The following is a 23592-nucleotide window of genomic DNA, read 5'->3' on the forward strand; positions in this document are numbered from 1 at the left end:
GACAGCAGAAGAGGTGTCGGCTTCAGTATATTGTGTTGAAGCTTTGTGTTAACATTTGTATGGGTCATATGCAGTGGAGTGCATGATAGTGCAATTTATATACAAGACTGTTAGATGCTCTTGTTTGCCTCTTTGACCTTCAGGTCAAAGTCACAGTTGGAGAAATTTTTCTTTGTGGTTTTGTTTTCAGTTATGTTCATTTGCTTATATTTCCTAAATCATTTGATAGATTTTTGTTCATACTTAATTCTGAATCATTTTGAATTCATTATGCAACATGCCTGCTCACCCCTCTGAGCTCTGGGTCAAGGATACTCGTACAATTTGCAGCAACCCACTGATGAATTTTGTTCATTCATGGAATGAACCGTTGCTAAGCTATTTCATTCTATGACATGATTGCTAGCCCTTTCACCTCAGGGTCAAGGTGACAGTGATGTAAAATTTGTATTGCAGTTTTGGTTAAAGTTTTTTTCTTCAATGGTACATATTTCCTACACCTGATGGATTATTGCCATACTTTGGATGAACCAGTATGAAGCTGAGACAAATCATTCTACAACATGCTCACTCAGCCTTTAACCTTAGGGTCAAGGTCACATTTACAGCAAAGCTTTGATCATGGGGTCAATATGCAGGCCCTGATCTTGTTCCTTTGCTGCTTTTTTATGGACCTGCTTTAAGGTGAAGCTGCTCTTGCTGTTATGCATTTAATGCCACTTTTCAGCACATAATAAACTATGCAGGATGGCCTATATATCTCATAGAGGAAGAGCCCAGGAAAATCCTGGGATGGATCACCAACCCACAAGAGTTACATATCCACTTTGGGTGAGCCCAAGACTCAAACCAATGCGGACAGAGGTGAAATATCAATGATCTGTAAAGGTGAGTGCTATATAGACCACTCAACCACCCAGGGCCCCAGAGGTGGAGCATATTGTGTTATGACTTATCCATCCATCTGCCTATAACCAATCTCATTTCTTCAAAAAGCTTTAATTCTCCACAACCTGCAGTTATCAAACTTGGAGGATTGCTTACACTTAGAGTATGGAGGAACCCCATTGATTTGGGGTGTAAAGGTCAAGGTCACTTATTGAAAGAAGATAAATGCTTTCTGCATAACAACATTAGTTCTGCATAACATAATTGGATCGAACTTTGTGGACAGCTTGCACTTGTGGGCAAGATGAAGCTTATCAGTTTTGATGATAAAAGGGCAAGAACACAATGACTGAAAGAAGAAAATAGTTTTTACAACAAGAAAATCCTTGACACATAGATTCTGGGGTCTAGCAGTCAGAGGCCATGGGCAAGGTCAGCAGATAAAATAAAATTGTTACTGCACAGTAACTTTTCTTCAAGATTGCTAGCCTTTGCCAATGTCCTGATCATTGACACCTTTTGGTCAAGTCTCCAGACCCAGCTATCCCTAATGTTGCTTCTATATAGAAACTGTTATACATGGGGTGGGCATGTAATGTGTCAGTCATGGTACTTATGTCGTAGAAATGGTTTTATTTAAGAGATAAGTATAATTTTGACAAAAGCATACCAATTTTACTTTTTGGTCTACTGGTCATAGGCCTGAGCTTTTGGGATGGCCTGTCATCTGTTGTCTGGCATGTCCATTAGCATAAGGTTGTTATTGCTACTCCACCTAAACTGCTTGAAAGGATTGCAATGAAACTTAACGCACACATTCATCCTAAATGAAAATAGCACATCTCAGACATCCATTTTTGGCCACCACATCAGCCATCTACCTTAGTTGGGGACTGTGATCGGCTTGAACAGCTTGGTGTTCCCCATAGATCCCCAGGATGGCTGTTGTTACGTCGCCTTCTTCTCAGCCCACAAGAAATTCCAGTGGTTTTGTATGGGAGAGGACATCTTTCAAGTTCTTTCAACCTAGCTTCCACTTCCAGAGCCTTCATGGGGCCAATAGTTAATGGTCCCCATCCTCTGGTACTTCAAGAATGGTTGATGCACAATGCCTTCAGACATGTCCTTCTGAAGGATCTGACTCTCTTTTGGGAGACAATGACTTGTCCTGGCAACAGTGTCTTGTCCTGGCCCAGTCCCAAACCAGAAGAAGTTGGATGTTATTCTTGCTCAGAATTTTGTTTACTTGGGGAGGATGTTTCTCATCCAGAGGACAGTCCATATACACACACAGACACACACATACACATACACACACAGACTATATCATGGTATATTAAGGAATGACTTTGTGTGGCCTGCTCCAATCAGCATGCTAAAGGTTCTCTCAAGAACCTCACTTCCTGCATACACATTGGCCCATATCCTTCGGCCCATCACATGGAGTTGACCAGCATCACCCCTCAAACTAATGTCACCATTGCCCACATTATCCAGATCACACAATCCTACATAGGGTTCTCACACTACCATGAAATAAAGAAAAAGTTGGGAAAAACAATACATTTGTTCCCAGTGGGCAAAACAAACATATTTAAATTTGGCAAATATTTATGAAAACTGGAGACAAATTTATAAAAAGTACACAACACTTAATCATTTCTTTCATCAGTGTATAATTTCTAATTTGGTTGTTGTTAGGGGATCTCAAACACTGTCAACTTGTTGATGTTTCAAACCAAGTGGAAGCTTTTAATGTAAACAAGCAGACAGACTGTTCACTGTCCTTTTCAGTTTTCTTAAACAGTCTATTTCAGTGAAAATTGTCTTTTGCATCCAATATTTGCAGTGTCTACTTTTAATATATCAGAACAAAAATGAATAAATAAAAAGGAGTAACTCTTACATACCTTTGTTGAAAGAGATGTAACTCCCAAAATTTACAGAATTATTGAGATTATCAAAAGTTGGTGAACTACATCACATCTGTTACTTGAAAACAGCTTTGCCCATGCAGATGTGTTGACAAGAGCACTAAAGAGATTCCTATTTGATTGAAAATGCCAACAATTTGACAGTATTTGGGACACCCTGGTGAAGGTTAGAAATTATAAATTGATTAATGAAATGACTAAGTTTTGTGCACTTTTAATAGTGTAGTATCATCAATTTTTGTGGCTTTCATTCTCGCCCCAAACCACGAATTTAAATCCCCAATGAAAAATGAGCCGTGTAGGATGATGACCCATGGTTTCTTACAGTGTTTCATTCCTAGAGATTAACACAGCTACTAGTATTTGATAAATCAAGGTCAATACTGTAATCTGGTGATTAAATGTTAGCTTTTACATGTGTTTTATTTTTTATTTTAACCTTTTGAAACAAGAATTATAAATCATTTTATATTGTTTCAATGCACACGTTCGATAAGGTATCCGATAGCTGTAATTTTACACTTACTGCCTTAAATTGATATATGAGGTAAGTAAGGATAGAGAGAAAATAGAGAAAAAGCATAAGGTATTCAAACAATTGTAATACCGAAAATGAAAGAAAACATAATACAAAATAACAGTATATGAAAATTGAGTTTAATACTTATTCAAATCGATCCTTCATTCGAGTACAGCTTTTGTTGAAACATTTAAATCCTTCTGAAAGCACATGTCATTTTATCCATGCATTTTTAATCCAAAAGAAAAACAATCCTGTAAAATACTATAACTATTTCTTGCAACACTATTATTAATGAAACACTGTGTATATACACTAATTATAGCAGAGTATTAAAGCTAACAATTTTTGGACAAAGCCACTGTATCAACATCATGTCAATCAAGTCTCATGGTACTCACAAATGCTTCTCAGGTAAATAATCCCCAAATTGCTGAATTAAACAAGTCCAGCTTTCTCAAAACCACTGATAATTAGGTCCTATCTCTCACTCATTGTCGTGTGAGCTGCAATTATCCATTCAACGTGAATTGGCTTGATTAATGACGTTGCAAGGTTTACTAATACTGTGCACTGATCATCACCAGTAACATCTTTTTCCTTAATGGCATCCATAACCTGTTTAGCATACCACTCGTGGAAGTGTTACTTTAATTTTTCTTTAATAACCAATTGGCCTAGTGTTGTTGGTTGTGTTGGCTTCCTTTGATGCTGAGCACTCAAACGAGAACATGGCGAAAGTGATTAATCTTGACAGGTATTTTATTTGTGCTCAGAGATGGAAGTATTGTTTTAGTGTTGTTGGCTGTGTTGGCTTTGACTGATGTTATTCATTTGGTTGAAAACACGGTCTTTGATTTGTGCTCATACAGGTGGTAGTATTGCTTTAAACATTGAAGTGACCGCCATTTGCGTCTACATAGTTTTATTCTTTTGTATTCTTTATTTTGGGTATTTGTAGAGGTTAAACCACGAAATTAAATACCTACTATTATGCAAACTTTTCAGGCAAAACCACGAATTTAAGTACCCACAAAAATGCCTTTTTTTTACAAAGCCACGAAAATTGAACCCAACGAAAATAAATTATAATACAGTATCCATAACACCTTTTATTTTCAAATGGGGTGAGGAGGGGTGTACAACCAAAGGGGAGAATGTGCAAATACTATAGCATGTTTTTGCACTTCACTGCATGACCATACTGAAACTGTTAATGAACACAGAAGACTAACTTGCAGTGTGTGAGCAAGTTTAAATTTTATCAAGTGTTTTGAACAAGTATATTTACTGCCATTCCTTTTTAATAAAATAGCGAAGAAGGATATTTACATTTTGATATTCCTGGGAGCTGCTACAAAATAGTGGATGGAGTATATTCTCTGCTGCTTCCATTATTTGAATCCTTATTGTAATTGATTCTGTTACACCCCAGATACGGAGTTGTAAAGGGATTGAACTCTGGGGTTTCCAACAATGACTTCTGCAAATATTGATTTTTCTGATATGTACTAGAAGTACAAGCAGTGTACATTTGTCACAGCATTGGCAAGTAATTGTGTCTGTATTTCTGACTTTTACACAAAGTTAGTGTAATCATAAATATCCTCTTTCTTCAACAGAAATGACTTGATAATCATGACAATGATGATTTTAGTGTTCAGTCAGATATCAGATGCATATATATGGATTTCAGTATGACTCAGATAAATCCAGTGAAATGTATTCACCAACTGGTAATATACATAAACAATACATAGCATTAAATACTAGTACTTATACCTGTTTTTAATATGCTAACTAGTAATTGGCCTTCATTTTGTAAGGTCATGGGTCACTTGAGCGATTAGAAGGCAAACCTAGATGCAATACTGCTTAATCCAGAGTAGGTATTTTGAGGTTTAATTTTTGGCATTTTCCTTCCCAAATAGTGCCAGAATTAAAACAATATTCTCCTGCATTTGCATTGTCCACATAAACATTTTGATGACATTGTTCCATGACATGATAGTGGGAATTCCATATATGATAATGGAAATCTGTCTTCAGGAAACCACAAAAAGCCCGACCTGCCAGATCCTTAGTGAGTGGGAGATGCCACGGAATACTGATCTTACAGCCTGTTCAGTGGACCATGTCCTGCAGCTACTTCAGAGGTTGTATGCCATTGCAATGGACCAAGGCTCAACCAAGGGAAGAAATGGTAAGTTTCTCATGTTCTCCTGTATGTAGCCAAGACAATTTTCTGGAGTTCCAAGTTTACTACTGGGTTTTTGTATGAAATACAATGCAGTTTTCATTCCAGCAGATGTCAAACCACCTGCATGTTCAGCAATTTTTAATAGACCACATGACAGTGTTTAAGTGAAAATCCCTTGGTAATACAATGTCTGCACAGGAAAAGTTGCCATACAAACATTTGAAAGATGGCTATCAAAGCAGAAATTTTTGGTGGTTTGATCAGCATCATTTTACTTAGAAACATTACATATTGCACAGAAAAATTTCTTTATAGAGAAGAAAAAAACCCACAGCATACATGTATGACCATTTGTTCTGGAGCAGCAGGTATAGTGTTATATTTCTCATTATTTTTAGGACTAACTACATATAGTGATAAGTGATTTGAGTGAAAACTCTATGTCAGTATAACAGTCTTTTCAAGCTGAGTAACGATCATAAGATTTTAAAGATCCCCACCTTTGCTATTTGTAGGTCTGACTGACACATTTTCATTCTGGACCAACATAACTTAAAAGTCAATATGATTAATTGTTCAGGAGAAGTAGCGATAACAAGATTTTAAAGATAGTCACCTTTGTGACCTTGCATTCCTGTACAGACATTTGTATTAGTATGAGATTTTCACTAAAGCACTGTTGTGGTATATAGTTGTTTTTTTAATGAAAATGGTGCTCTTCTGATCTCCAGCATGACAGTTCAGTTATATTGGTAAAAAATCGTGTTACACCACTCCCTCAATAACTCGCTCCCTGATAACTCGCAAACCTGCTTATAACACGGGGTCAGGCATGGATCCCATTTTTTATACCAGAAAATACCCCCAAAATTGATCCCTATTTGTTGAACTTGAAGAAAATTGTGATCAAAACTTGTAGCAGAAACTTTGATGTATCGCTTATTTTATTGTCGAAAACGGTAGATAGGACCTGGAAATTTTAATCAACAATATGAAATATCAAATTTAAAAATAGGTCATACAGTTTTTGACATTTTCTTTCCAAAAGACATTACTAGTACACCGCAATTAACGATACGTAACGAAATTTCGACCAATGAATTTGTCACTTATGCAGAGTGGAGGCAGTACTTTGATAAATACTATTTAAATAATTTTTTATCAATTGCAATTTATGTTCTAGTTCTATCTTTTAGTTCCTTTTAAGTGTAATCGTCATAAATGCAATGTGTCCTCTTGAAATTAAACATCAAATGCATCAATCTACCATAACAGCTATGTCCGTGAGCGTTCTCTGAAAACCTAATTAAGTACCGACCATGTTTTGATAACTGACTTCCAGAAATATTTATTGTATTGTTGCACTGAATTAAAAGCTGGCCTCCTTTGTATTATCATGTTAATTATGTCTTTTGAATCAAATAAAGGAGGTGGAATAAAGGAAAAGTTAAAAGGCACGAAAATACAACAAACTTAAAATCTAGCGGCCCCGGTCGTATGTCAGGTGAACTCACTTCATTTGATCAATCAAACACTTATAAATGTTTTTGTGTATGTAACAAAATCTACCTTAAATTAACTGACTCTTTGATAACTGTGATGAAAGATACCAAGGCAGCCAAGCGAAATGAGTACTTCGTAAAATAAAGAGCTTGATTTCACAGATACAGACCATTGTGGGCAAGTGACTTTCAGAGAATTCTTGAACTGGTACATAGAGATATCCTCAAGGATGATAAGAAGTTTCATTATTACTTCCAGTTAAATCACGACATCAATATTGTACTAATTGAACAGTACAGAAATTGAGTTTGGATGTAGACGATTGTCTAACGAAATAAATGTCGTGTGTTTTTGAAAAAAGGAATCTTGTTTGGCGGTGTATCAACAGTTTGTCTATCTAGTTCCCTGCAGTGTGGAATCGTAATTTGGCAGGATAATATTAAATACCACTACAGGAACCAGACTCATCAAGAAAACAAAAAGCAGTGACATATTACACAGATTTTTCACGAACACGTGATGGTTGTTGAAACCAGTTGAAACGATTTTTATGTGTTGGACATTTTGAAAATAAATGTTTTTTAAACAGAATAACGAACATCTTCATTACAAAAAGTGCGTTATTACAAATTATTATCAACAGGATTGTAAAATGAGGATTCAGTCAATGAATAGCCAATTCCCTAATGCCCCCCCCCCAGTTTTCTCAATGTCAAAGTGATTTTCTTCCCAATTTTTTTGGTCCCTCAGTAACTCGCGCCTTGCTTATAGTGTGGTCTATGTTTGTGGACCCCATTGTGCTCGAGTTATCAAGGGAGAGGTGTACCACTACTACTCTTTAATGAATGATGGCTTTCACATGTGGTTTTCACTGAAACAGTTCTTGCAATATGTTATAGGTTCTCTCTTGAACCTGGATTTTAGCTGTACTGGCTTGTGAAGATTATAATACAAACCAGTATGAATGGATTTGTGTATCAGACCCAGTTTTTGGGTGATGCCTTTTTAATACATAGATAAACCTAATGAATGCCTTGAATGATGTCACTTTACTCATTTTTGTGGGTTATTTTCTAACTTTAAGCAAACTGGGGATGTGTATATGTCGTAACAATATCTGAAAGGAGTGAAGTGACCTTATATTTGTGATTTCAGGTTCATGGTCAGTGACCTTGACCAAATTATTTTGTACAGTACTTAACTCATTAACCCCTGAAGGTTTTTGTCATTTTCACCTGAAATGCGAGTAATGGGGGCAGTTTCTGAATACATCCTAATACATTGACTTCCAAGAGATTTTTGGTTAACGTAATGCCTAGTTGTATTAGAAACATTGTTTTTAATTGGATTTTTCACTCACACATGAGCAGAAGAGTAAAAGTTGGAGTGTTTTTGTTTTTGTTTGCTTAATTTTCATATCCAGACCACTTTATTCCGACTGCCCATCTTATCCTACTTTTTTGCAAAGGTTCGCCTGTCTGTGTGTAGTTCAGACTGGTCTGCCTTCAGTCTAAGGCTGAAAAGTCTAAAATCCAGTCACAAAATCAGATTCCAACCATGAGCTAATTTTCTGTTGAAAAAAAAATTGGATCCAAATTTTTTTAGTTTTTCCCTCTGTATTTTGTAATGCAACTTAAACGTCCAGATTGTTTGGTATCGTTGAAGTGTTGCATCAGTCTACCTTTCGATAATACCTTCCACTTTAGTGTATCTTAAATTACCTTGATGCTACAGAGCTTAGAAGTAGGCTTCTACCTCCTGACACGTAAAGAGGCACCAGGGGTTAATGAGTTAAGCTGTCTTGTAAGAAATACAAAATTTATACTAAATTTGCTATGTAGGAGTTTCTCAAGAATATATGAGATGGGTTTAATAATTAAGAGTATAAAAGAATAAAAGGATAGTAAATGATTGGTTAGTTGGTTGATTTGATGGTGTTTTACAGCACAGAAACACCAGTATATTGTTTAGGGCCAGGTAATTGGCTGGCCAAGTAGTGAAAAGCACTCACTTTACCAATCACTGCCATCTCACCTTTGTTCACTTGGGTTCAAGTCTTAGGCTAAGTTAGTGGTTCCTACCAGGGTTCTCCTGGGTTCTTCATCCACTTGTTATACTGGATGCAATGTATGGCCTATCATATGCTGAAAAATGGCGTTAACCCACAACAACAACAACATAACAATAACCAACCTGGTTTGATCAGATAGTAGAATTTGAAGCCACGCCTAATTGGTTGCAAGTTTTGGCATGCAGATCTCTGTACCAATTCAGCTTCTCTCTCCATTTGTTTCTTCATATGATATGTTGCCTTTGGCCTTAACTACATTCCAAAACCTGCAGGCACCAGAAATTCTTTCAATTAGTGCATCATTCAACAGATATGTATCTTGAACTCTTCATGCAGATTTTCTTTTTCTCTATTCTTCTTTAATATTTAAAATAGATTATTTGCATATTTTTATGGGCTGTTTACATATGACAGAAGACCTGTCTAGAAGTATGCTTAAAAGAACTTTTGAACTAAACCTAATAATTTTCTTGGCATCAAGAATTTGGAATATATTTAATTTTAAATGCAGAAAAGTATAGTCATTTTATGCTTTATTAACATGTTCCTTAATCTTTACACCTCCTCAATCCTTTATCTACAATGGGCCTAAAGAGTAATCATATACAGTATCTATCATGGGTGACATTGACATCTAGAACAAATATTTATTTTACAGACTTGGAAGAGTTAGAGCTGAATATTGGGGTTGAGGAATTTATGAGTAAGAAGATCACCAACAAACTTGTTCAGCAGATACAGGTGTGTATACAGTTTTCCCATTAGTTTGACAGGTATTCAGTTAGCATGATTCAGTAATGCAGAGAGAATTCTTTTTACCTTTGGTCCGAAAAGCTCAGAAAAGTTAATCTTTTATCAAAGAAGGACTGGCATTCTTGAACCCTTAAAAGGTTTTATGTGAAAAACCTAAACTGGCTGCTAGAAGAAAAAAGAATAATATATCCTCAGTAATTCTGACATGTGAAGATTTAAGTATCATTTATTACTTTGGATACAGATTTGTTAAGTTTTTTAAGTAGAGATTGTAGAAATAAATTATTTCCAGGACTAGAAATGGCATTTGTTATGGCTACGCCAGTCACAATCTTTCCACTAACAGATAGGGGTATGACTTTCAATGCCACTAAATGCTACCTCATGAGTATGACCAGTAAATCAATAAAATCATCTCGCTTCTACACCTTAAATAACCACATACTACAACAAGTCAGTGAAAACCCCTATCTTGGACAAACATTGTCTGAGGTGGGAATTGCATATTATCAGACTGATCAAAAAAGCAAACACTACATTGGCATTTCTAAAAAGGAACGTCGGATACCATCCACAGATATGTAGACAAACTGCCTATATATCACTAGTAAGAATACTTGTTACAGTATGGTTGTATGGTCTGGGATCTGTCTTACACTAAGGATGTTGATAGAATCGAGAAAGTCCAGTGCAAGGCAGCAAGATTTGTATCAGGTGACTACAAAACAAGTGAAGCAAGATGTGTCACCAAAATGTTAACTGACCTGGGTGTACCAACATGCCATGTGACCCCGCTATAGTGTGCTTCGTTATAAAGTGAATTTGGATATAATGCTGTCATGGCATGGCTCCCGAAATTTCATATACATATGTTTTTCTTGTGCACAAAAAAAAATCTTAAAAAGTACGAAACAAACGTAAAAAAGTTGCTTATCATTTTGGGGAAGAGATCGCGTATGAATAAGACAAGGCAATCATGGCTTGGCTCCTGAAATTTTATATGTATTTTTCTTGTACACGAAAAAGTAATTTTTTTCTTCTTAAAAGTAAGAAGAGAAAAAACGCATAAAAAGTTTATTCTGGGATCGCCAATGTCGCAAACTTGGATTGTTTTTCCATATTGGCTGCAAAACATACCATGTGGCTTTTTTTATTTGTTGGTGACGTTGGTTGTTTAAACTTTTATATACAACCATTGGTTTGGAGTGCAGAAATTCAGAGGCCCCATGAATCGAAGCTGCAAACTGGATATAAAATGCACTGAAATTTATCTATTGTTACATAAACAAATTCTTTGTCCATACTGACAAACCATCTAAACAGTGCATTGTTATATCATAATCCACTTATCCTGACATCTAGCATGAGTTCTGTATGTTGTGAAATAGTTGCTTTTTTGTTGTTGACATTTCTGGTAACAGAGATCAACCGGACGTGGCATTGTCTCGTAATCTATCTTTCATCGGATGTTCAGCCACTCGCTAGTAATTAATATATTTAAAAAGAATGACATTTGTATGTGGACAGTAAGTAAAATTCCTTTTTTTTCCACTCAGAATTAAATCCTTAAGAAACACGTTTTCTGTAATAATCCCTGTCATCAGAACACCTGCGTCTCTATCATCCGTTGACCCTTTGGTAATTTTCTGATGCATGCATGAAAGGCAGCATCACGCTGCTACCACAAATGTTAAAAAAATAAAAAAATAAAAATACATCTTACTTATTGGTTATTCAGTAGGCATGGAGGGACAGTAACTAGAATAGTCTAAATGACAGCCAATTCCTTTTTAAAAATGTACCCAGATAAAATAGTTTGCTGAAATTTCAAAGGAAACAGATTACCTTTGAAGCACCAACAGTTATGAAAACGTACTCAGCAAATGGAAAAAATACCAGTCTCAATCATGCAGTACAATTATTTGATGTTGCCGCCACAATAAGAAATGGGCATTCATTTGGTTCTCCAAAGATGTCCTTTAGCGGTTACTTCAATAGCACATGCACCCTTCATCAAAGAAAGCTGACTACAATCTTTCAATAACAGCAAAGAACTTTTCTTCAAAGGAAGTCAGTACCAAACTTAAATAAAAGTGATGGAATCTGATGGATTTTTGCATTTTCCAACATGACTGGAACACGTTAACTGTGCTGTGAAAGTTTTCTTTTTGTATGGAAAAGATTTATGCTTATGAACGCTGCCAACGGCGGCTTAAAACGCAAACTAACTTTTACCGACTTGGAACGTACTTTAAAGTAAATGTGCTTCATCATTCATTACATGAATGTGCTATGTTTTTCCACTGAATTCAGACCAGTATGACCTGTTACAAAATTAATGAATATTTTATAGCTGTGTGTGTGCATATTTTTTATGGAATCACTTATATTGTGGATTGAATGTATATAATGAGGTTTGCAGGTGAGTACACGGTGTTGATACTCTCTCTATTCATGCTATACATTAGATATTTATTTACAGGATTCATGTATATGTACCAATTCATGGTTCTCTAAATAGAGTAAACTATTATATTATGTTTTCTGTGTTTTCACTACAGGTGTATTTCTCATTTAATATGCATCAATTTAAGATGGTAACTGTGCCGACGAAGCACGTATTTTACTGCCAGCATTTATTACCCCCACCCCCAATTTTTTGGGGGGTAGATTTTCTTCAGCTAACTGACTTGGTTGCATTTAACACGGTTCGGTATATAACGCGGTCGGGTTTTATGGCTCCCAACTACCGTGTTATAGCGGGGTCACACTGTAGTAAGATCTGCCTTACCTACCTCTATAAAGTAGGCATGGGGTTAATGCTGGCTCTCTCACCAAATATATTTTTAAAACCACTAAGACTAAATGCCAAATTAAAGCCAAACAATTTCCTAATTTTGAAACTATAAATACTGAGAAAAACAAGTAACAAATAATAATAAGCAAGTAATAATAAGCTGTCCTGGAAAAAATTAAGTACATATTTAAGAAATAAGCTAAGGGCATCTTTTTATCTATGTTCCACAGGGACCTGACCAGGAGCAGAAATAGGCAGTTGTCCTACTTTATCCTTTAGTAACTTTGTTATTCACTTGTTTTATCCAAAAACACAGACACAATTGGGTGGATCAGATGATCTGCAACATAAAAAGTTACCTGATAGAGTATTGTCCCTTTGCTTTTGTGGTTAGTTAATTATTTACGTGTTTTTAGCTCATCTGGTAATAAGACCAAGTAAGTTTATGGTCCTTCATACATAATGCATCACATGTTGTCTTTTATCTGTTTACTGTTGCAATTTACAACTTCTCCAGAACTATTTACTAGAAATGGACAAAATTTTCATTAAGCATCTTGGGATGAAACCCTTCAGATATTTTCAGATGAGGCCAATCTGCTATCAGGGATAGCCACTGTTACTAAACAAAGAAAAACCCCATAACAATGTCTTCTCAAGAACCACTCACCAGAATTTGACCAAATTTGACAAGAAGCATTCTAACACGTAGCTCTTTCACATGTTTTCAAATGATGCTGATCCACAGTCAAATATGGCTACCATTGCTAAAATTAAAAAATCTTTCAATAATGACGTCTCAAAAAACACAGTGGAATGTGACCAGATTTAAAGAAAAACATCCTGATGTGAAGACCAATCGCCATTAAACATGGCCACAGTTGATAATAATAGAAAAGTCTTTGAGTGACCTCTTTTAAAAAAAAAAAGATTTCAAATGAATTTGACCAAATTGGATGGAAAATATTTGACATGAAGTTCTTCCAACTTTCTTGAAAATTATGCTGATCATTATCAGATATGTCCACCTGGATACTTAGTCATTGCAAATTGGGTTATAAGCAGGAACCTGGGCTTTTGAAGGCATTGGAACTTAAAGCCTGTATGCTTGTCACTATCACCTAACATGATGATCTGTTTTCTATGCCCTTTTTTGGTCATCTAAAGCAGATGTCTCCAGCAATGCTTCATCACTTGCTGGAGGCCATAGCAAAGACGTAGAGGCATGCTTTTTCATTATTAATGTTCTCAGTAGAGCTGCAGCATTTTAGCAGGGATGTTGCTTTAGAGTCTTCGAAGTTCTTGCTGGACCACAGTAGAAACCTTCTTAGGGCTGCTTCTCTAGAGGCTTCCCTGGAGGCAGAGACTCTTTTTGAAGATCTCGTCCATTCATTAACATCTGAGGAGTTGAAAGTCCAACAACACCAGTCTCTTGCAATGGTTTCCAACCTTTCCAAACAAGCCAGGAATCATGCTCACTATGACTGCCTTTTGGAGCCTTCTCCCCTCAAGTGTTTTGAGCAAGTGCAGCCCCAACAGTCTCAAAAGTAATCTCAATTCAAGGCCTCTTCCCCTTTGTTTGCTAGACAGGGTGGTTGGAGAGGCATGGGGAAAAGGTCCATGGACTCCTCCTTCCCAAAAGAGGGAGTAGGTGACCCTAGGGACCTATGCCATCTCCTGCTGTGTCTTCTTCCTGATGTCCTGGTGGATACTTGGATAGCACTATTTCTGTCTTAAAGGAGGGTCACCAGCTTCATTTCTGGGAATTTCCTCAATCATTTACCCTGCTTTCACAGGTCAAATTATTAACAATTAATGCCTTACTCACCTTAAGAAGGCAACATGCATCAGAGCAATCTTTACACTCAGCCAGCTAACAAACTGTCCAAGTGTAGGTTAGGAACCTAAACATCAGCTAATCCTGGATACATACAGATATTACAATTAAAATCTAAGTGATGAGTTAGAATATCAGTATTGATTCATTATTTGTCTAAATGGGCTTCAGTTAGTAAATATTCACATTATCACCCCTATGCGAGAAAATGTGAGTGTCCTTGACATTGACTTCAAGATGGAAATATGTATTTTGGCATTAGAAATGAAACACTAAAACTTCAAGTAAATTTTTGGGACTTGCCCTTTAGGTAAGTGACCTGGAAACTTTAGCTTGCCCAGGCTGAATTTGAGCTTGTCGCATGAGTCAGGCAAGTTGATTTGTAAATCCCTGCCATAAGGGTAGAAAGACTATAGATGAAATTTTGTCATATATCTTCATTTCCTTTTCAAAACAAAATTGGGGCCCTGAGTGGCCGAGTGGTCTAAAGCACTCTCTGTCACGAATCACTGCCATCTCACCTCTGTCTCCATAGGTTCGAGTCTCGAGCTCGGTCTATGTGGATACATGAGAAAGCTTGCCAGTAGCTTCTCGTGGGTCAGTGGTTCTTTCCGGGGTTTTCCCGGATTCTTCTTCCACCATTAATACTGGCCGCCATGCATAGCCTATCTCGTGCTGAAAAATAGCGTTAAACCCTATAACAACAACAACAACAACAACAAAACAAAATTATTGAACAAAATTTGATAGCACCTGCTGTACTAAGGTTCTGTATATTACACTTTTCTCAATATACTGTATCATATTTCCATAGATATCACAGTTCTCAGTATAACATAGTTTGGTGCAAACACAGAGGTGAATGATCCCCAACTAGTGTGTTATAACAAGAGAGAGAGAGAGAGCTGTAAAAGGGAAGAATTACATAATGAAATTAGTTTGTTTATGCACACACATGTTCAGTCAAAATTTTGAAACATGCAGTCAGTGTTATAGGAAGAAATTTGTACAGAAATCTTCATACTGATTTTTGTCCAACTGTAATAATTAAAGAGCTGTAATAATAAAAGGGAAGAATTACATAATGAAATTAATTTGCTCCTGCACACATGTATATACATTTTTTTAAACATGCAATCAATGTCATAGGAGGAAATATGGACAGAAACCTTCATAGAGTTTTGCCCAGCTGCTCTTGCTTTTGGCTTTTGGACATGTCAGCTAAGTGAACATTCTCTGAATCACTGGAGCCACTTTTCTACACTGGCATCTATTTGTGTAAAGATAAAACAAAATAACATATGAACAAAAATGTCTTTAAGAAAAAATACTTCTTGAAAACTTTTGAATGTTCTTGTAAAGTCACTGAGAAAAATATTATGGCTTGTATGAGCTGTGGTGTGTACAGTTGTGGAACTTAATGTGTATGTTGGTCCCGGAAGGTACTTCTCACCATGGGTAAAAGGAGAGCACAGTGACTTATTTTTCATATTCCTGTGATAATGTGAAGTTTTTGTCACTCTCTTATACCATTGCATGTGCAGTAGTAACTTTATGGGTATGTAAAGAACTAGTTACCTTTGGGCAAAAAGTTGGTCACAATGACCTACTTTTATTATCCAATGATTACATTAGGTTTTTGCATTAAGCCCCATTTCTCTGCTGATGTTACATTGCAGTCATAATGCTTGAATGGTGAATTCATTCAGGAGGGTGCTACTCACCATGGGCCAATGTATGTCTGTGATCAACTTTTCATATTCCTGTAATTAAATTCAGTTTTTATATTTAGCTCAGTCTGTGATGTTTTTGTAAGTACAGTCATAGAACCAGTTAGGATGTGTTACCTCAGTGGGAACTACCAACCCTATGCAAAAGCATGTCACAGTGATCTGCTTTTCATGTGCCAGTGTATTGCATGAATTTTTTGGCATTCAAAAAGTTTATCTAACACTGTTGGTTGTATATAGTCATAAAACTTAAATGGCTTTGTTCATCTTGGAAAGTGCTACTCACCTTGTGCAAAAGTTGGCCACATTGACCTACTTGTCATGCTCCAGTGATTTCATTGATTTAAGTTTTAGCTGTACTGGTCATAGAGCAGAAGAGCTTCTGGAATGGTTTTTCAACCCTCTTCTGTATGTCAGTCAAGGTTGTTGTCAACAATATGCCCAAAACCATATTGCAGAATATTGTGATACAAAATCCCATTTTGCAATACATATTGCAATATAGTACATTTAATGAAAGTAAAATAATCACTGTTACATTTACTACTTGAAAATACAACATTTGTAAATTTTGTTACCATGCAGGACTTTATTTCAATTGAAGATATTAAATTAGCATAAAAATAAGAAAGTCTACAAACACCTGAAAGCAGTAACAGCAAATAAAACTTTCACTGCCATTTCTAGTTGTTTTAATTTCAACTTCACTGGAGCATTGTTTTAAATGTCTCAGTATATTTGAAGTATCTTTTTACTTTAGCAAGATGTTAAAAAGTGACCATATTTCTTTTGAGGAAAATTAACATATTGACACCTGAACTCAAGCAGCCCACTGTGTGGTAACAATGTCTCCTGTTGTAATAAAAACTCTCTCCAAGGGCACAGAAGTTGCAGGAATGCAAAGCATAGCATTTTCCTGGTTACTAGTGTAAGGAGTGGAAACTTGTACTGTCAAGCTTTCTAACATTTTAAGGGATCCCCATCCATGATTATTAGGGATTCATTCCTGAACAAATCAACCTTGTGCTTCACTCTTTGAAGTCTGGATTGAGTCAAAGTGACGTTTATAAATTATTATTTTAACTGGAAAAATTTCCCCATGTCTTGACTTGGTCTCACCCACTCACCCCCTGTTAAACTTTGCCTGAATAACAGTAGTGTGCATCACATTTTACATTCTCTTGCAATCTCATGGTAAGCATATATCTAGGAGAGAAAAGAAACTTTGGCTCATAAGTGGAAAGTTTTTGAGGATTACACCAATTTGTAAGATGAAAGCACGTCGGTGAATAAGCGTGATGCAGAAAATCTTATCGTGGTATGTATTGCCAGAACATCGAACCACAATATGCTGGTATATCATTGCACTACTATTATCACTACTCCCCTTGAAGGATTGCCATGAAATTTACATTCCATTCATCCCATAGTGTTGTTGGTTGTAAATGGAAATAGTGCTGCTAGCACATCCAATATGGCTTCTGCAGCAGCCATCTTGAAAATTGTATCACTACTGTTCTTGAATGGATCATCTTATAATCATGGGTTTTTCACGAAAAGACTCCTTATGATGTACAACTGATCCTAAATAAAAAATGGTGCTGATCTGACATACAGCATTGCCACCATGGCAGTCATCTTGACAGTCTTGTTATTGCTACTGAATGGAAAGTCATATTGTCATAAGATTTTCAAAAGAAGACTTCTTATAATGTCTAGTTGGTCACACATAAAAATGATGTTGGTCTGATGCCCAATATGACCAGCATGGCATCAATTTTGAAATCTTATTGCCTCCCCTACTGAAAAAAAGGCAAATTGATGTGGGTTTTCACCAGAATACTTCTTATTATGTCAGGTTGGTCCTAAATGAAAATACTGATGTTCAGACATTCAGTATGACCACCAGAGTGGCCATATTGAAAATCTTGTTATCACTACTTCTCCTAAATGATGAGATTTTTAGTGAAATACTTGTCAGTGAAAATGGTACCAATCTGACTTCCAATATAGCGACCACAGTGGCCATCAGGAAAATTTTATTATGGCTCCTCCTTCTTTATGGCTGGTCAAATTGACATTATGCTTTTACCAGAAGACTTCTTATGGTATTTATTTAATTGGGCCTAAATGGAAATAAAGAGCATCTGATATCCAATATGGTCACCATGGCAGACATCTTGAAAATCTCGTTAGTCCTCCATAGCAAAAAGTCATATCATCATGGGGTTTTCACCAGAAGATTTCTTAAATTTGTCTTGTTGATCCTAAATTAAAATGCTGATCAGATGTCCAATATAGCCACTACGGTAACCATTTTAAAAATCTTATTACCGCCCTTCTTGAAAGAAAGTCATTTTGACAAGGGGTTTTCATTAGAATAGTTCTTATGATGTGTTTTTTATCCTAAATGATAGTGATACATGTTAACCCTCAACATGTCATAGCCATCTTAAAAATAGTATTATTTCAACTCCTCCTAAATAAATGGTTATATCCACATGGCTTTTTTCTCCAGTATGCTTGCTATGATACATAGTTTGTTCTAAATGGAGATGGTGCTTGAAAATCTTGCTGTTAACTACTCCATCTGAATGGATGGTCATATTGACATAAAGACTTCTAATATTATATGCTTGGTCCTGAACGACAGTGGTGCCAATCCATCACAACATCTAATTTGAAAATCTTGTTATCTCAGAAAAATATTAGATACGGTTTTAACGCTCAACATTTAAAAGGAAGAAATGGTATGATCTTGAATTCCTTGAAATTCTTTTTGCCAAGTAGAGTATCCGTCCCTTCAAAAATCTCTTGTTAAATTTAGATCAGTTTCTCTGATAGCTGCATGGTTTGTACAGTCATAACTCGATGCAACATAGAGGGAAACTACTTGCCTTTGTCAAAAGTAGGTCACTGAACTATTCATGCTCAAGTTGTTACATAGTGTTTGGATATAGCTCCATTTTTTTCTGTTAATTTTACATTTTAGTTGTAAAATGTAATTGGTGAATTCATCCTAAAGGATGCTACTGACCATGAACAAAAGTAGGTCAGAATGACCAACATTTTATGCTCCTATGATAACATTAAGTTTTTTCATATAATTAAGTTTCTCAGACCCCTTTGCATGTGCAGTTAGGAAACCTGAAGGGTATATGCATCATAGAGGGTACTATTTGCCACGATGAAAAGAAGGTTGAGTTAGCATTCTGTTCTTGTTTTGAACAGTTTGCAAGATTTTTAGTTTCTGTCATGGCAAAGCTGGCAAAAAGTAGCATTCTGCAGAATTCTTCTTAAATATTTCTATATTTTCAGGACCCTCTAGTGTTGGCCAGTCATTCACTGCCAAACTGGTGTGAGCAACTGACAAAGTGGTGCCCCATGTTGTTTCCCTTTGAGACAAGACAACTGTACTTTACTTGCACAGCTTTTGGCACATCAAGGTAATTTCTTTTTATTTTATTTATGTCAAGGGTATATTGTGTTTGAACAAGCTGTATCAGGCATCCTTAATGGCATAGATGGTGGATTTAGGTGGCTTAAAAGAATTTGAAAACATTGGGGAAATTTTGCAAGAAATAAGAAACAATTTTACATTTGAACTCTTGACCTATAATTCATGTATTACTTTATAATTTGATATTAGCCAGTTTTATTGATCTGTGTAATGTCGTCAGCTAATTCTTATGACTCTGTGGTCTTAAACTAAGTAAAATTTGCAAGTGTGAGAATATATATTAATAGGTACTATTCAAAAACTGTCATGCTATAAGAAAGTTCAAGATCTAGACTAAGGTGTATTTACCTAATCAACAGAATTAATTTTATTGAATACATTTTTAAAACTTGAATACATTTGGCCCAGTAGATCAGGAGTGATCAAAGTTTGACTTCTCAATTTTTTGTATAATGAAAAATCACCATTTTCTCATAGGGTGCTGCATTTGTGACATCTAAGTCACACATCAGTTAATGTCATGTTGGCACAGTGATGTTTAATAAATTCAACCAATTACCATTTATGTGAATGAGCAAGAGGGTGAGAATGTATGGATACTAGTATTGCAAGTGGTGCTAGCTGCATTTTCAGTCACAGCTTATAGGATACATGTACACCTCTCCCTCAATAACTCACGCACAATTGGGTCCACAAACATAGACCACACTATAAGCGAGGGTGCTAGTTACTGAGGGACCTCCTAAAATTGAAACAAATCTGTTTATACATCGAGAAAACCGCAGGCAGGGGGGCAGGGTAATTGGCTGTTTAATGACTGAATCCTCATTTTACAAGCACGTTGATAATAATTGTTTATAACATACTTGACACAATCTCCTACATCAAAACTCAATTTTTGTACTGTTCAATTAGTACAATATTGATGTAATGATTTCATTGAACGTATTAGTGAAACTTCTTATTGTCCTTGAGGATATCTCTAAGTGCTAGTTCAGGAATTGTCTGAAAATCACTTGCCTACAATGGTCTGTATCTGTAAAACCATGTTCTTTATTTTACGAAGTATTCACTCTGCTTGGTTGCCTTGCTATCTTTGATCACTGTTATGAATGGGTGGGTTAATTTAAGGTAGTTTATGTTGCATACACAATAACATTTATAACAGTGTTTGATTGATCAACTGAAGTGAGTTAACCCAACATATGACCGGGGCTACTAGAGTTTAAGTGTAGGATTTGCATGACTTTTAGCTTTTTTTTATTATTCCATCTAGTTTTATTTGATTCAGAAGACATAATTAATGTGATTATAAAAAGGAGGCCAGCTTTTAATTCAGTGCACCAATAAAACAAATACTTTCGCAAATCAGTTATCAAAATACGGTTGGCACTTAATTAGGTTCTCAGAGAATGCCTGTGGACATAGCTGTTATGGTAGATTGACACATTTTATGATTAAATACACTTTGCATTTATGATGACTATACTTAAGAAGAACTAAAAGACAGAATAAAAACACAAATTTCATGTTTAAAAAATTATTTAATGGGTATTTAAATATTAATGTACTACCTACACTAGGCGTAAGTGTCATTTTCGTTAATCAAAATTATCATTCCTTGAATATCTTTTATTACGGTTTACTAAGAACGCCATTGGAAAGAAAATGTACAATGTAACCAATGATATGACTTCTTATTAAAAGTAGATGATTTCAAAAGGTTGATTAAAATTTCCATGTGATATCTACCGTTATTTACCATAAAACAAGAGATATATCAACGTATCAGTTACCAGTTTTGATCTCGATTTTTTCTCAAGTTCAAAGAAATAGGGATCAATTTTGTTATATATTTTGTGGTTTATAAAAAAATGGGATCCATGCCTGACCCCATGTTATAAGCGGGTTCACTAGTAATCAGGGCGCAAGTTATCAAGAAAGTGGTTTATATGGTGTTATAAAGTATAAAATATGTAAAGAATGAGCAACTGCTGTTATCCTGATTTCACATAATTGATAATGCATGTGATCATTGAAAAATAAAGTCAAGTGCTATGTAGGATGTATGACATGGCATTTTAATCATGTCAAATGACATGATATATCCTTGACCAGCCTGTTGTCAGGGTTGTAAAGTGCAATTCAACACATTGGGTCATAGGCCTACTCACACCAGCTAATAAAAGAAACATGGCATTTAAAATATTTTTATTATATTATTACCTCTTTCTGTCTGTCAACCAGTTTGTTCACCTGTTTCCAGTTATTTCTACACAAGAACTCAAGTTCCCCATAATCTACAATCTCTATTTCAAACATCAGGGTCATTTGTAAGGAAATGATTACAACACAGCAAATCGTATGCTATTTGTAACACTCCTATTTTCAAATTATATGCTTCTAGCTTTACAGGATTGGACCAAAACATTAACATTTCATCAGTAAGATGCCTTTTCTTATGTCGTGCTTGATGATAATTGAGAGAACTTGTAATATAGTTGATGTAAAATATGCTGAGAAAATTTCCATAATTCTTTCTATTATCAGGGCCATTGTGTGGTTACAGAATAGACGTGATGCTCAGATGGAGAGAAATCGGGGTCCTCTGCCTCGACGAGATGATGGTGGGGAGTACCGTGTGGGACGTCTAATGCATGAGAGAGTCAAAGTTCCAAGAGGAGAGAGACTGCTAGAATGGGCAATGCAGGTACACTAAACTGGATATTGCCCATGATGTAAACTTTGTTAATTTATTTAGGATAGTCAAAGGGCAGAATAAATTTGTCCTTTATGTACGGGTGTATGGAGGGTTATGTATAACTTTTGTGATCTCCTAGTAATGTCATTTTAAATAAACCAAGTGATCTGTTTTGCAGGTGATGAAGTACCATGCCAACAGGAAATCTGTGTTGGAGATTGAGTTTCTGGGAGAGGAGGGTACAGGCCTGGGCCCCACACTGGAATTCTATGCCCTTGTGGCAGGAGAATTGCAGCGCAGGACCATCGGCATGTGGCTTACTGATGACGACTTTCATGATCACCTGGAAAGAGAGGTAAATGTCACAAAACCATGATGGGTGAAGTGTCAAAACACAAATACTGTTTTATAATTTAAAACATGGAGAACATTTGGCTCTCATCAGTTCAAGAATGCTTTATGTCCCTGCAACATATTATGTAAGCTAGGTCACTAGGTTCGAGGAAACAAGTTTCTCTTGGCAAATTATTAAATCAGATTCTTGTTTATTTAATGCAGTTAAACTATTGGTACAAGTATAATAAAATTTTAGGAGTAAAGACATGATCATGTAATATGTGAATTTGTGTTACAGTGGAACAGGTTATAGTGGTTTTTAACTTTTTTTGCTTCAAATTACTTGATAGATTTTGTTCATCCAATGATGAGTTGTTGAGGTTTTGGTTAAAGATTTTAATTTGTCTGATATTTTCTAAACCTCTTGATGGACTTTGTTCATACATTGGATGAATTGTTATGTAGTGTTAGTACATTGGATGTATTGTTATGTAGTTAAAAAATAATCATTTGGTGATATGCTCACATTAGCATAAAGATCACACTATTTCCAGCAGTGCTTAATTGTAGCCTCAACATGCAGTCCCTTACCTATTTTATTGAATATAGTTAAATTATTCCTTAGTACATTGTGCTTATTAAAATGAAATATCCTATAAGTCTTTGTCAGTAAATGGCCTGGTTTTATGGCATGTAGCTCAAGAAGGTCATTCAGTACCAAGGCAACTGGACTTGAATGCCTTGCCAAGGGACACACCATGATAAGTGATCTGGGATGATCCAGTCGATGGATTTGGACTTTTTCAGTTGTGAGTCTGACATACTAATCACTAAGACACTGCAGCAACTTTGTCAGTAAATA

At 35.8% G+C, this 23592-nt stretch overlaps 1 protein-coding gene across 5 annotated transcripts in view; it reads left to right on the plus strand.

The window, feature by feature from the left end:
• The window catches only part of LOC149804628 (E3 ubiquitin-protein ligase HECTD1-like), a 212023-nt gene that overhangs the window by 172557 nt on the left and 15874 nt on the right, over positions 1-23592 (plus strand). For all 5 annotated transcript variants that reach the window (XM_089942605.1, XM_089942598.1, XM_089942612.1 and 2 more), the window contains 5 exons: positions 5392-5545; positions 9775-9857; positions 19552-19679; positions 22244-22403; positions 22573-22749. In XM_089942605.1, the coding sequence (XP_089798731.1) occupies positions 5392-5545; positions 9775-9857; positions 19552-19679; positions 22244-22403; positions 22573-22749 (702 nt within the window). The remainder of the gene's footprint in view (positions 1-5391; positions 5546-9774; positions 9858-19551; positions 19680-22243; positions 22404-22572; positions 22750-23592) is intronic.

Source organism: Sinohyriopsis cumingii, chromosome 2 (genome assembly GCF_028554795.1).
Source record: "Sinohyriopsis cumingii isolate HCF-2022 chromosome 2, ASM2855479v2, whole genome shotgun sequence".
In the NCBI taxonomy this organism is placed as follows: domain Eukaryota; kingdom Metazoa; phylum Mollusca; class Bivalvia; order Unionida; family Unionidae; genus Sinohyriopsis; species Sinohyriopsis cumingii.